This window comes from Bactrocera tryoni, chromosome 1 (assembly GCF_016617805.1).
Source record: "Bactrocera tryoni isolate S06 chromosome 1, CSIRO_BtryS06_freeze2, whole genome shotgun sequence".
Lineage (NCBI taxonomy): Eukaryota > Metazoa > Arthropoda > Insecta > Diptera > Tephritidae > Bactrocera > Bactrocera tryoni.
In genome coordinates, this window is record NC_052499.1 from 46,370,754 (window position 1) to 46,383,270 (window position 12,517).

The following is a 12,517-nucleotide window of genomic DNA, read 5'->3' on the forward strand; positions in this document are numbered from 1 at the left end:
CTCATTTAACACTGAAAATGCTCAATTCTGCTATTTTCGACCCTTCTGTTAAATCTTGGTGAAATCCGCTAATAGAAAAGAGTTCCCCTCCAAAAAATGAAATATCGTAAATTTGGCAACGTGGTGAACCTTCTCTATATTAAACGTTCTCTGCTGCCGAATTAATAAGCAGAAATTATTAATAGTTTTTGAAAGAGTAAACGCTATTGGTGAAATCCACTAATAGAACTCTCTAGAGCAGAGAATCCATTTCGTTTTACATACTCTGAGAAACGTTTAATATAGAGAAGGTTCACCGCGTTGCCAAATTTGGGATATTTCATTTTTTGGAGGGGTACTCTTTTCTATTAGTGGATTTCACCACAAAAGGAGGGGTACTCTTTTCTATTAGCGGATTTCACCAATATCTAACCGGAGCGTCGAAAATAGCAGAATTGAGCATTTTCAGTGTTAAATGAGAAAAATTATGCTAATTTCAATGTACGCTTACAGATTCGTATATTTACATGCGCAAACGGCTATGGATATCATTTATATACTTATATTCTCCATATATTTGATAACAAAGCTCATTAGTATGTATGTATGTATGTGCAATTTGACATATTTAATGATAAGTTTCATTAAATCTGTTGGTAATTATAATAAAGTCATATTTCCATTATTACCTAAATAAATATACATACATACATACAAATACTTGTATTGGGCATTAGAGGTTTTGATAACGTTTTGAAAACCAAGCCGACGTACATACATAAGTATTCGCATATGGATGTAATTATGTGTACATATACATACATACATACATACATACTAAACAGATTTTTAGAAACCATACCCGTAATGAGAACATTTTTTTTTTTTGATAAAATCCCGTTTTGATAAAATCTTAAAAGTCATATGCATATAATCATGTGTATATGTAAACAGATTTTAAAAACCATACGCATAAAGTTCACATATTCACATACGTACATATGTAATTTTGTGTTCATGTAAACAAATTTGAAAGAATCATTCGCATAATGTTTGTAAATTTGTCTACACACAACTTTATGTGTAAATATATACACCCATTGTTTCATACATAAACTCCGTTGTCACGGACAACCAATGGCCGAACTTCACGTTTTGTCAAAAAGTCAATGTGTTGTTGGTAGAAAATACGAGCTGTACCAAAAAAATCAAACGATTGTCACCGCTTCCCTTGCCGCTGTACAGCTTCGCCTACAAACCAGCGTAAATATGTATGTTTGTGTATGAGCTTGCATACATAACGACGCAGCTGCGTAAAAATATTTCAGAATTACAAAATATTTTTCACATTCCTTGACAAATACAGTCAATCCCGGTTATGTGCCACAATCAATGATACCGAATTTTGTGGTTTGTTAAAAATAAAAATATAATATGGTACATAAGCGACCGCGGATACTTAAACGAGTCGTACTTAAAACAATAATTTCTATATGTTTCAAAAAACAAACCGTGAGATGCAGCAAGATATAATATAGGCTGTTAAGAGTGATGAGGGAGGGATTTGATTTTCATTTAAGGGGAGTACTACTTAGCCGGGATTGACTGTACACATGAATCAGAAGAATATTGAATATTTTCTTTGAAAAATTTATAGACTTGAAATTCGACAAATAAACTATGTTGTCTATTTTATTATAATATTTTTTAATACTTATATTTGCGGGGTTGACACTTTTTCCTTCTCATACATTTCAGAAATATATTCAATTTATGATTTTTAGCTTTTGAAATCGTCGCGAAAAGACGCTTGTAGGCAAGGCATGCTCGGGGAGATGTAATGGCGTCTGCTTTTATGAATGAATCGAATATGCTTTTTGAAAGTACGTTTGCGTTCATGAATGAACATTTTGTTGTTGGGTAATTTACTATAAATTTTGACGTCGGCAATTTGGCTGCCATATTGGTTTCTGATGCTTTTTCAAACGATTGTTGGTTTTGTAAAACAATATTTGTAATTTTTGCAGGTGACATATCCACATGTGAACGCATGTGAGTATGTATGTTGTGTATGCATTGTTTGTGTGGGAATGTCATACGCACATATTTACATGTGTACTCATATTGTAAGGATGTATGATGATTTTGAGACTATTGTTTTTTTCCAGAAGAATGTTTGTATTTTTTGATTTACATGCGTACGCATATATTATTTGTGTGAGAATGCCATACACACATACATACATATGTGTGTACGTAAATATAGAGCAGCGCGCGCCTTTTTATATTTCTGATAAATGATAATATTTTGATTTGAAACTGATTTGTACTTGCATACATACATATCTGGAGGAAAGATGCGTATGAAAGTTTTAAATGATAAGAGGTATGATTTACATACTTACATACAAATGTACATATATTATTATTGTAATATATTATGATTTTAGGATATTACGATAATACTTCATATATATAGCATACATATATACACACATGAATACGAAATTATATAATATTATCAAAGATAAGGAATGTTTAAAAAGTAGCTCATTTGCCCATTAACTACAAATATTACCATGAAAATAGCATGATTTAATAATAATGTTATCAATTTTGCATGAATTCACAAAAATTCGCAAAATTATACTCATATCAATTGATATGATTGCATGTAATCGTATAAAAATATTAGCCAAGAGGCCAACATGCGTCTGTAAAAGCGGTGTATATTTCTGAGCATAATTTTCATTGAATTCTCTGCTCTGTTCACTCATTTCTGTTAACGTTTCCCCTGCCGAGCCAAAAGTGGTGAAATCCACTAATAGGATTTTGTTAGCTCTTGACAGTTCACACGCTTGTCCGTAGTTGAACCTTCTCTATATTATACGTTCTCTGTCAAAAAGTCCTGTTTACTTGTCTGTATTTTTGTGTGTGTATGTATACAAAACAAAGCATATATGTTTTGCAAAATACTTTTTTTTCTTAACCAAAGATATTCCCTTTTTCTCTTAATTAATGCATATTTAAGTAACATAACATCTCTAATTTAAAAAGTTTAGAAAATAATTAAAACAATTATAAGTTATAAAACTTGCAAACTGCAGTACCACTATACTGGGAATATTCTTCATTGTTATCGATAAAATCGAAATAATTTCAGACAATTTTAAGAATAACCATCATATCAGTCGTTTTAAATTCAAAGCGATTTTTTTATGTAAAAAAATCAGAATTAATTAATTAAAATTGTAACAAGAAAATAAGACGTATGCCAATATTGTGTTTTGATTATTATCGGTTGCGCGACTTATCGATATCTCTCCAATTCGCCGCATCTCGTTCACAACGAATGCTAACCTATTCCTCGTTCACTTCGTTCTCAGCTCTGGTTCAGCGCTGTTCAATAGTCAAAGATTTGAATATCTCGACCAGGATTTTTTATTAAAATGGTATGTATTTAACATTGCATTCATCCGCTTTTGTTAACATAATGCATACTTGACAATAATATGCATTTATTACAACAGAACGGCTAAGATTTCCAATGTAAAAGTGGGCACGTGTAACTATACTAGTATAACCTCAATTCGTTTATTTCAGTCTGCCGTACCTAAGGATATCGAAAAGCCCCAAGGCGCTGATTCTGCATCAGTTCACCGCATTCGTATCACTTTAACTTCTAGGAACGTACGTTCTTTGGAGAATGTGTGCCGTGATTTAATCAATAGTGCCAAGAACCAGAATCTGCGTGTCAAGGTAAGCATACGGCATGCTTATATTTAATTGTATTTGCACTTTCCTGGAGGTTTTGCTTAAAATAATGAGCATAGCCTAGTCTTTATTTTAGTGCTATAATATATTTGGCTTGGATTGGACATTATCTCTCTAAGTGTTTTTGTGCAAAGAAAGATATTTATGTTCAAGCTACACGTGTTTTCCGTTGTTTAATCAAGTTTTTAAAATAAATAAATTATTTTTTATTTCAGGGTCCAGTACGCATGCCAACCAAGACTCTACGCATCACCACACGTAAAACACCTTGTGGTGAAGGTTCCAAAACTTGGGATCGCTTCCAGGTAATTAATTTATTGTAATATTCTTTAATGCATGGCAAATATAATATAGAGCTTAGATGTATGTATCACACTTCGTTCAGTATTAATATACTTGCCCATAAAAAACGCACTCACATAGTCCATTTAAAATATTGTTCATTCTAAATGGCTCTCTGAGTTTTACAAATGCAAATATCAGTAAATATTATTTAGCTCAACTGTTTTTCACACCATTTACTTATTCTTATACTTATTTATCTTCTTCAGATGAGAATCCATAAGCGTATCATCGATTTGCATTCACCATCTGAGATTGTAAAGAAGATCACCTCAATCAACATTGAAGCTGGCGTAGAAGTTGAGGTTACAATTGCCAACTAAAAAAGAACGTGTATAACTTTTTATACAATGCATTTTTTGAAACAATAGTGAAATATACAGTTTTCTATTGTATATAAAATTGAGCTTTATTTGTTTTGTTCTTGAATGATATTTGAAGTCAAGGAATGTATATATTTCGTAAGCAGTTACTTTTAATCAAGTTAAAATATACTTTAATAGTAGTCTGGAACTGGAGCGCAAGCGATTTTTATGAAATCGGCATATCGGACCATACTGTTGTTGTTCACATTTGCTTCACGGAAAATATTATCAACCTGGGAACGATTTTAATTTATCAAATACAAATTGTTTACAAAGTAATCATTTTCTATTTACCTCACGGACTGACAAGCCCTCTCCCCAATTTTGCAATAGATTTCTTAGTTGCCTTGCAGATATAGTTCCTGTATTTTGCGGATCGGCCGCTTTGAATGCAGCAATGACTTCGTCAGGAATTTTTTCGACTTTGGAATGTTGATGCATAATTTCTAAAAAGTCTGCAAAGCTCATTTTTCCTCCTTTCTTTTTTAAATATGCAATCAGTTCTTGGATGGTTGGAGATAAACCAAGGGATCGCATAATTACTGTCAATTCATCGAGGGAAGTTATCTGTCCCGATCGGGCAAATAGGTAAAAACATTCACGGAATTCTAGCAATGATAAGATAAATTAGGTTACTCATCGAAAGTATACGGATTAAGCAATTAGAAAGTATCAACTTCCAAATATGGAGAAAGTGTAGATAACTCAATCTTATTAAAGTAAAATAAGTTATTCCCATACCATCAATATCCTGTTCCTTGAAATAACGAGCCTACGAATTAATAAACAATTATTCCAAATTAGTGAAACTTTGTAATTATTTTTTTTAATATTTACATAAAAACTTTTACTTACCATTTAAGTATTATTTAAATATTTCTTATTGAAGTTTTCTAGAAATACTTGAAAATCTTGAGCAGGAAATTGCAGAGTTATACTTATTTGTTATAGTTATTTGATATGTTAATAATAATATAAAATGAAAATATGTGAAACAAAACAAAATCCTCAAGTAAATACTGTAAGAAAAAAAATTTCACTTTGGAGAGTTCTTCATTCAACCATGACGTTTCTTTTCAGAGTGTGTTCAGTGAAGGAAAACATTTTTTAGTCAACTAATAAATATTTTGTGAGTTAAAAAAATAAGTTATTTGCAGAGTAAAAATTGTGGGAGGAATGTAGTATTGATTAATTTGAAGTATTATATATTACTACTTTTTCAAACAAATATACAAATATAAATTTCAAAAGTTGAGAGATCGATCATTTAGCGATAACATGAATTTTTTTTGTAATTTGTCAACATAGTTAATCATTGAGAGAAACATCATATAAAAGCTCGTCTAGACATTTGGCAACAGCTTAATTGATATTTACATATGGTTAATAACTTAGGCCCTGTGTGAGCGGTTGTATCCTAGTTATAGAGTTACAGTCGATAATACTAGTTTCTGTTCTTAACTATCGTATAGTTCACAGCTCTAGTGTTTTGACATTTCAAAGTTGTATACGTGTATACGTGTGAATTTCTCTGGTTTTTTTGTTTGACGTGGTTGTTCGATTCCCTTCTGCTGCATTAATATAAAAATTAAGACTCAGTCTAGAATTAAAAAGATTTATTACACTGCCGTGCTTCCCTGCCTACCTGACGTAGGTGTGCCAATATGCGTCCTGAAATCAAGTCTTTCCACCGAAAACAGTTACCAGCTTTTCCGCTGATGCTGTTATCGTTAATGTTATTTGGATTCACATCCGCTCAACGGGTTGCTCCAGGAGTTCCTCCACAACACTATGTAAGTAAAACTACCTACATACATCAAAATATAAAAAAAATAATGAGAAACTTGCATTTGGACGATATATAGCAACAAGTTCCGGTGCAGCATAATCAGCAGCCACAATATCAACAACAACAACAGCAACAAATACATCATGCGCCAAATGTCAATCCTCAGCATTATGTGAGCGAAAATGTTAAAAAGCAATTAGAACCGATTAATATAATGAAATATTTTGTGTTGAAATATAGCAACAGCAAGTGCAATATCAGCAGGTGCCCGTGCAACAGCAACAACAACAGCAGTATCAACAACAACAACAGCCGCAATTTCAACAACAGCAACCACCTCAACAACAACAACAATTCCAACAACAGCCTCCACAACCGGTACAACAACAAGCGCCACATGCACCTCATCAAGCTCATCATGGTCAACAGCAAGTGTTGAATGCAGCCAACATACAAGATGAGAGAGCGTAAGTAACGTTGGAATTATCATATTACTGTTTGGAATACAAAAGCAAGAACTATTTCAAAACTAATTTTATCTTAATATTATTTTAGTCACATTCAGGAACACATGCAGGTTCCGATTGATACGAGCAAAATGTCTGAGGCAGAGCTGCAATTCCATTACTTCAAAATGCATGATTCTGATAACAACAACAAATTGGACGGTTGTGAGCTCATAAAATCACTTATTCACTGGCATGGTATGTTGTTTCAATTGTTTATATTACATATGGATTTTTGTATGTATGCTTGTTGATACGGTGTCGGAACATTCCCACATATGATATATTTTATATTTTTTACACCAACATCACATACACACTTTATGTAAAGTTCCACAACAATTGTGTTTGTATATACTACGAAAAAAAAATATTTGTGCGAATCCTCTCGTTTTTCAATTTGCATAAAAAGTTATAAACTACGTTAATGAAAAATGATATATGAGTTTAAAATTTTCTTCTGTTACTCTGTGGAAAACAGAATATTTAAAATATTAAATTCACATACATATAGCATATATATCAAATTCAAAAGTCAATTCGTTGATGATTTAAAAATATGAATGTATATATGTGCATATGTATGTACATATATGTATTTTGCAATAAAAAATATTGCTAAAAAATATGATCTCAACCGTAGACGCATAAAGCTCGTATGGTTAATATAAACAGTTTATTTAAAAAAGACAAAGAATGCCAAGTACAGTTAATTTTTAATCTAATTATTTAATCATATTTTATTTTTTATTTACATGTGAACCGTGAATTTGTTATCAACAAACATACATCAAATTATACTCGTACATTACTTTCATCATTAACAACCATAATTCTCTGTGAATGGATTGGTTTTGGAAAAAAATAAATGCTTTCATTTCATTCAATCAAACGCATAATCGCATGTTCGGAAATCTTACGGTATTTTGATTTGAATGATTTTAACTAATAGAGCAAGGAAGCAAAGAGCAACCGCACAACGAACAGACGCCACATGTGGAAGAAAAGATCTTCTCTGATGAAGAGCTAGTGGCATTGATCGATCCCATTCTTCAAATGGATGATACGTCACGCGACGGCTATATTGACTATCCAGAATTTATAAAGGCACAACAAAAGGCTGTGGCAGCATCACAACAAAAACAACAACAACAGCAGCAGCAACAACAGCAACAGCCACAAAGTGGAAAATAAGATATGCAATGAAACATGTTTCTTATTATTTGTTGTTAGGTTATCCCTATTCTACTTAAGGATTCTTATGATTCCATGACATAATTTTTTGGCGCAAAATTGTGATTTGAATTCAATTTGTTTGCAATTTCTTTAGTTCTTCTATTTTTTTGTTTACAATTTTTCATTTTGAATGTCGTCATTCCAAACAAAAGGCAACTTTTCTATTAGATATAGCTGTGCGCATGAACAACTTATATATTAGCAAATTCATTTCACCATTTCTTCTCGAATTTCTTTCTTCTTTGGATACCTAATTTATTTAATTATCTTAGGTAAATTTATTTGTATGTAGGTATTTTAGAACTGTGCTCATTACAACTACATAAAATGTGAACAAAGTTAGATTTTCTACAAAAATTTAAATTAAATAAATATTCAACGAAAAAAAGTATGACAAAAATTATAAAGAGAAAAATGTTTACTTAACCGTTTAATGCAAATATTAGAAATACATGTTCGAAAATTGACTGATTATGGCATAATTTCACAAAAAACACAAACATACCTGTGAAAATATTTTTTTTTTTTAATTTCGTTAGTAAATCTGTACCGACAAGGCATGCCAGCTCAAGTGGGTTAGAATTAAGACTTTTCTACAAGAACACAATCATAAGTTTTACTTAAGCGACGAAACAGGGTTAGGTCCTCGAAATGGCAGCCCTGGATTGAATAAAATCCGTAACAATTGCAGTAATATAGAACCTGTTTAGAAAATTTATGTAACTAAAATTATGAAATATTAATATTGGTTTTGTGATCTAAAATGTTTTTTGTTTTTATATTACGAGAATTTTTTCAACCAAAGGTATATTTATAAATATTTCTAAGTTTTCATTGGTTTTGTCTACACTTCATAGTAGTAGATAGCACAACATAAATGCTGACACATGGTACTTAAAATTGGTGCCTATGCTGGGTTTGGTGTTTGGTGAGCTTAAATTGGTTAAAAAGCATGGTTTCATCATACATTTGAAAATGTTGCTTTAGTAATAAAAGTAAAATAACACCACATTTTGCATAAAATTTTCATTCAACCATAGTTCAAGGCGCGCACGGCAAAGCGGATGAGCATCATGGGACTGAGGAAGAGGAAAAAGGCAAAATTTACTCCGATGAACAATTGATGGACATAGTTGATTATGTGCTAAAGCAAATGGATTTGAATAACGATGGCTATGTCGATTATGCAGAGTACCGAAAGAGTGAGGATGCTCAAACTAGCGATGATCAAAAGAAGCCATAAAATTCATACAATTTTTTAACGTGTGTAGACATTTGTTGATTCTTTAAATAAAATTTTTTAACTTTATTTAGTACACATGTTTTTTTTTTTTATTCAAATCATATTTATTAACATTTCAGCTTGCAAATACTAAGCCAACAAAGTTAAATAACATTCAGCATTTCTAACCAACGCTAGTCAAGTTTACGGTATATATATAAAATCTCAGGGAATACCCATATTTTTATAAACAACTCAGTGCGCAAGTCCGTCACATGTGCCGGCGGAAAAAAAAATTGCTGAGCAACCAGCAAACAATCAGCATTCGGCATGGTACATTGGCATCTGTAGAGAATGCAGTCAGACAGTCAAACTTTTCTCTTCGACGTATATAAACAAATTTCGAGAGTGTGGAAAAGCCGGAAAACCAAATACGCAGACAATTCATAAAAAAATACAAACAATCAAATCAAGAAGTTAGCCTGGGAAACACATCTAAAATTAACATAAATATTAAAAATAAAAGAAAAAATTAAAGCAAGAAAATCTACATATTTTGAATGCACGCGTTACTCGGCAAGTGCACCCACAGTTTGATTAAGAATACTTATTAAGCAAAAAAGTGAAAAGAAACAAACGGTAAGATAATATTTTTTAAATAATATTATTAATATTTATTAATGTAGAAATAAAATTGAAATAAAAGTTGATATTGATGTAAAGGCGAAAGGCAAAACCTTAAATTGCTTGGAATGTGTGCAAGTTGTACATTGCTATCGGAATGGATCAGCGTTTTATGGATTTTTCTACGGTTGCGATGGAGCAGAAAAACGGATATGTCACGCGATTTATTGGTGGATGTGTACCTGTGGCATAAATATCGCTTGCTACCTAGTCCATTCGCTACTAAATTGCAAAAGGGTTCATTTTATTGATTTTATTTGCCATCTGAAGCTATACTCGTACAGCTATTTATTGCTTCAAGTACCTTATGTGTGAATGCATGTGTGATTTGTTGTGCACCCTGCATGTGTACTAATTATTTCCGCCGTATATTACGGTAACCATAAAAATTATGAAAGGAAATATTAAATGTGTTCCGGTATGATGTTAAACTAAATTTCTTTTTAGTGGAGTAGACCTACATATCTTTGTAGACAGAAAATATGAATAATTTGAGGTCACAAATATCTAAGAAACATGGTGGAAAATAAAGACCTAGTACATGTTAAAAAGTAACAATGACAAGTTAAAAATATTTACGAAAACAACAAACTCAACTTTCAAATAAAAGTGTACTTCGTCGGCTTAACTCCTAATATTTAAAAACTAAATAACCTTAAAAATTATAATCTGTTTAATTAATTAATTTTTATTTCAGCAACATTTGATTACCGAGTTCTATATAATCCTAATATAATTACATTGTGGTGAGATAAAAAAATCGCCAAAACGCCGTACCAAACGAAAATGGAGCGCAAATTGCTATACGCCTTTCGGGGCTGGATAGCATTTGTTGCTTTTATGGATTTGGGAACGGCATTTCGTAGTTATATAGAGAGGCGGAGCTTTCTTGGGGATCATACGGATACTCAATTTATCGAAGGTGAGAAAGACTAATTTTACCGTTATCCACTAGTTTAAGATTTTCATAATTTTCGATTTATTTGTAATGAAACGTAGTTTAACATTATTTATTAACAACTCTAAGTTATTGATATATTAAATAACAATTATTTATTATTAATAATATGATAATTATATATAATAATTTCTATATTGCATATTTTCAGGCGATTACACAATATCCCGCATAATTGGCATGTATTGTTTGCTCAAAGCGATTGCTTTAGTTCATTGCACGCTCTACATTCACTACAGACCGTAAGTACCTGAAAATCTGAAAAGTTTTTACGCCAATAATAGCAACTTGTAAAGAGTATGCGATTGGATGGTACTACTTTCGTGGCTATTTTTAAAGCAATATAAAATTTATCCGTTAATTATCTTATGACCCTGTTAATAGCAGTTAGTAAGTGTTGAACTATATTTGAAGTAGAATTAAAATTGGTCTAAAATATACGACATAAGAGAAAGTTCAAATTACTGCATAATATAATTAATTTTTGTAAAATTATTTTGATATGGCTTCTGCATGCCATGGTCTACATGTAAATATTCTAAATTACATTTTACAGAGTCGTTAGCATGGGTGGCTGCTCATTGGCTTTAACCATGGTTCTTTATGCTTCCGAAGCTTTATACTTTCGTTCGAGTACATTGAACTTTTATGTGATCTTCCCCTGCGTTCTAAATTGTAAGTACAGGTCGATAACAATTATATGAATGAATATTTATGCATACGTATATATTTTATTTCAAATATATCGGATTGTAATACTAAATCATATGCTTTTATCCATTCCAGCCATTACTTTAATTGGACTCATTTATATACCTAGGCGTTTACGCTTGTGGGAGCCCAGCTCAGATATGGACGATGAAAACTCGCAATTACTAAAGCAAATGACTGGTTTCAAACGACGCCGCACGAAAAAACAAATATAAAATTTAGAAAAAATTTAAAAAACAAATATATTAGAGTGATATTTTCATGAATACAACAAGTTTAGAAGCACTTTAACGGAATTTTTTTAAAAATGATTATCAGTATAAAAAAGGAAAACATATTAAAAATTACATTACAGTATTAGTTTAAACAATTAAAATCTAGTATGGTTTTAAGAGCACGAACTATTCAAGATTAATTTACACGTATGTAAATATATTAACCACAATATTAATCTGTGTTGGCAAAACTTTTCAATTTTATAGTATTTAAAAACTTGTAAAAGTAGGAGCAATATGTGGAACTAATTAAGAATTATCAATTAAAACCCAAATGTCATATATGTATGTACAACACTTATTATCAAAACTTTCCAATAATGAAATACAAAAAAAAATATATTTATATAACTTGGACTAAGCACATCGTCAATTTAAACATTAATTAACAATACACACTTTATATCAAGATACATATGAAAAATACAAACTTGAAACCGTATTTAACTTTGGCTAAATTAAACTATAAAGCATGCAGCAACATAAAAAAAGAATAGTCAGATACATAGCCGTTTTTAATTAAAAACATCTTTAAGATGATAAAGCAATAATAGAATAAGCTTGTAGTTGTAGATACAATATTTAATAAAAATTAAATGATTAATAAACACTGATCGTACTTGCTATTGGATATTTTAAAGAAGTTCAGACGTTTTTGGTCGACATGAACACCAAG

General features: G+C 31.2%; 4 protein-coding genes across 5 annotated transcripts; 3 read left to right on the forward strand and 1 right to left on the reverse strand.

The window, feature by feature from the left end:
- Positions 1-3,320: 3,320 nt before the first annotated feature.
- On the forward strand, positions 3,321-4,501 carry LOC120766165 (40S ribosomal protein S20). Its single transcript, XM_040091512.1, has 4 exons — positions 3,321-3,431; positions 3,583-3,738; positions 3,969-4,058; positions 4,305-4,501. Exons 1-4 carry the CDS (start codon positions 3,429-3,431, stop codon positions 4,416-4,418), a joined length of 363 nt encoding a protein of 120 aa, XP_039947446.1. The 5' UTR covers positions 3,321-3,428; the 3' UTR covers positions 4,419-4,501.
- Positions 4,479-5,485, reverse strand: LOC120766164 (calmodulin-like protein 4). Its single transcript, XM_040091511.1, has 4 exons — positions 5,316-5,485; positions 5,202-5,232; positions 4,755-5,068; positions 4,479-4,693 (listed from the first exon to the last, which is right to left on the reverse strand). Exons 1-4 carry the CDS (start codon positions 5,316-5,318, stop codon positions 4,592-4,594), a joined length of 450 nt encoding a protein of 149 aa, XP_039947445.1. The 5' UTR covers positions 5,319-5,485; the 3' UTR covers positions 4,479-4,591.
- Positions 5,486-6,124: 639 nt separating this feature from the next.
- Positions 6,125-8,685, forward strand: LOC120770650 (probable serine/threonine-protein kinase irlF). Its single transcript, XM_040098248.1, has 5 exons — positions 6,125-6,253; positions 6,326-6,421; positions 6,490-6,716; positions 6,805-6,953; positions 7,708-8,685. The coding sequence occupies exons 1-5, from the start codon at positions 6,125-6,127 to the stop codon at positions 7,947-7,949; spliced, it is 843 nt and encodes a 280-aa protein (XP_039954182.1). The 3' UTR covers positions 7,950-8,685.
- Positions 8,686-9,357: 672 nt separating this feature from the next.
- Positions 9,358-12,455, forward strand: LOC120770658. Of its 2 annotated transcripts, none has more exons than XM_040098252.1 (5): positions 9,358-9,852; positions 10,595-10,819; positions 11,007-11,097; positions 11,412-11,530; positions 11,642-12,455. In XM_040098252.1, exons 2-5 carry the CDS (start codon positions 10,684-10,686, stop codon positions 11,779-11,781), a joined length of 486 nt encoding a protein of 161 aa, XP_039954186.1. In that variant the 5' UTR covers positions 9,358-9,852; positions 10,595-10,683; the 3' UTR covers positions 11,782-12,455. The 2 variants fall into 2 exon arrangements, with proteins under 2 accessions (XP_039954186.1, XP_039954190.1); XM_040098256.1 differs by lacking the exon at positions 9,358-9,852 and adding an exon at positions 10,116-10,315.
- Positions 12,456-12,517: the final 62 nt, after the last annotated feature.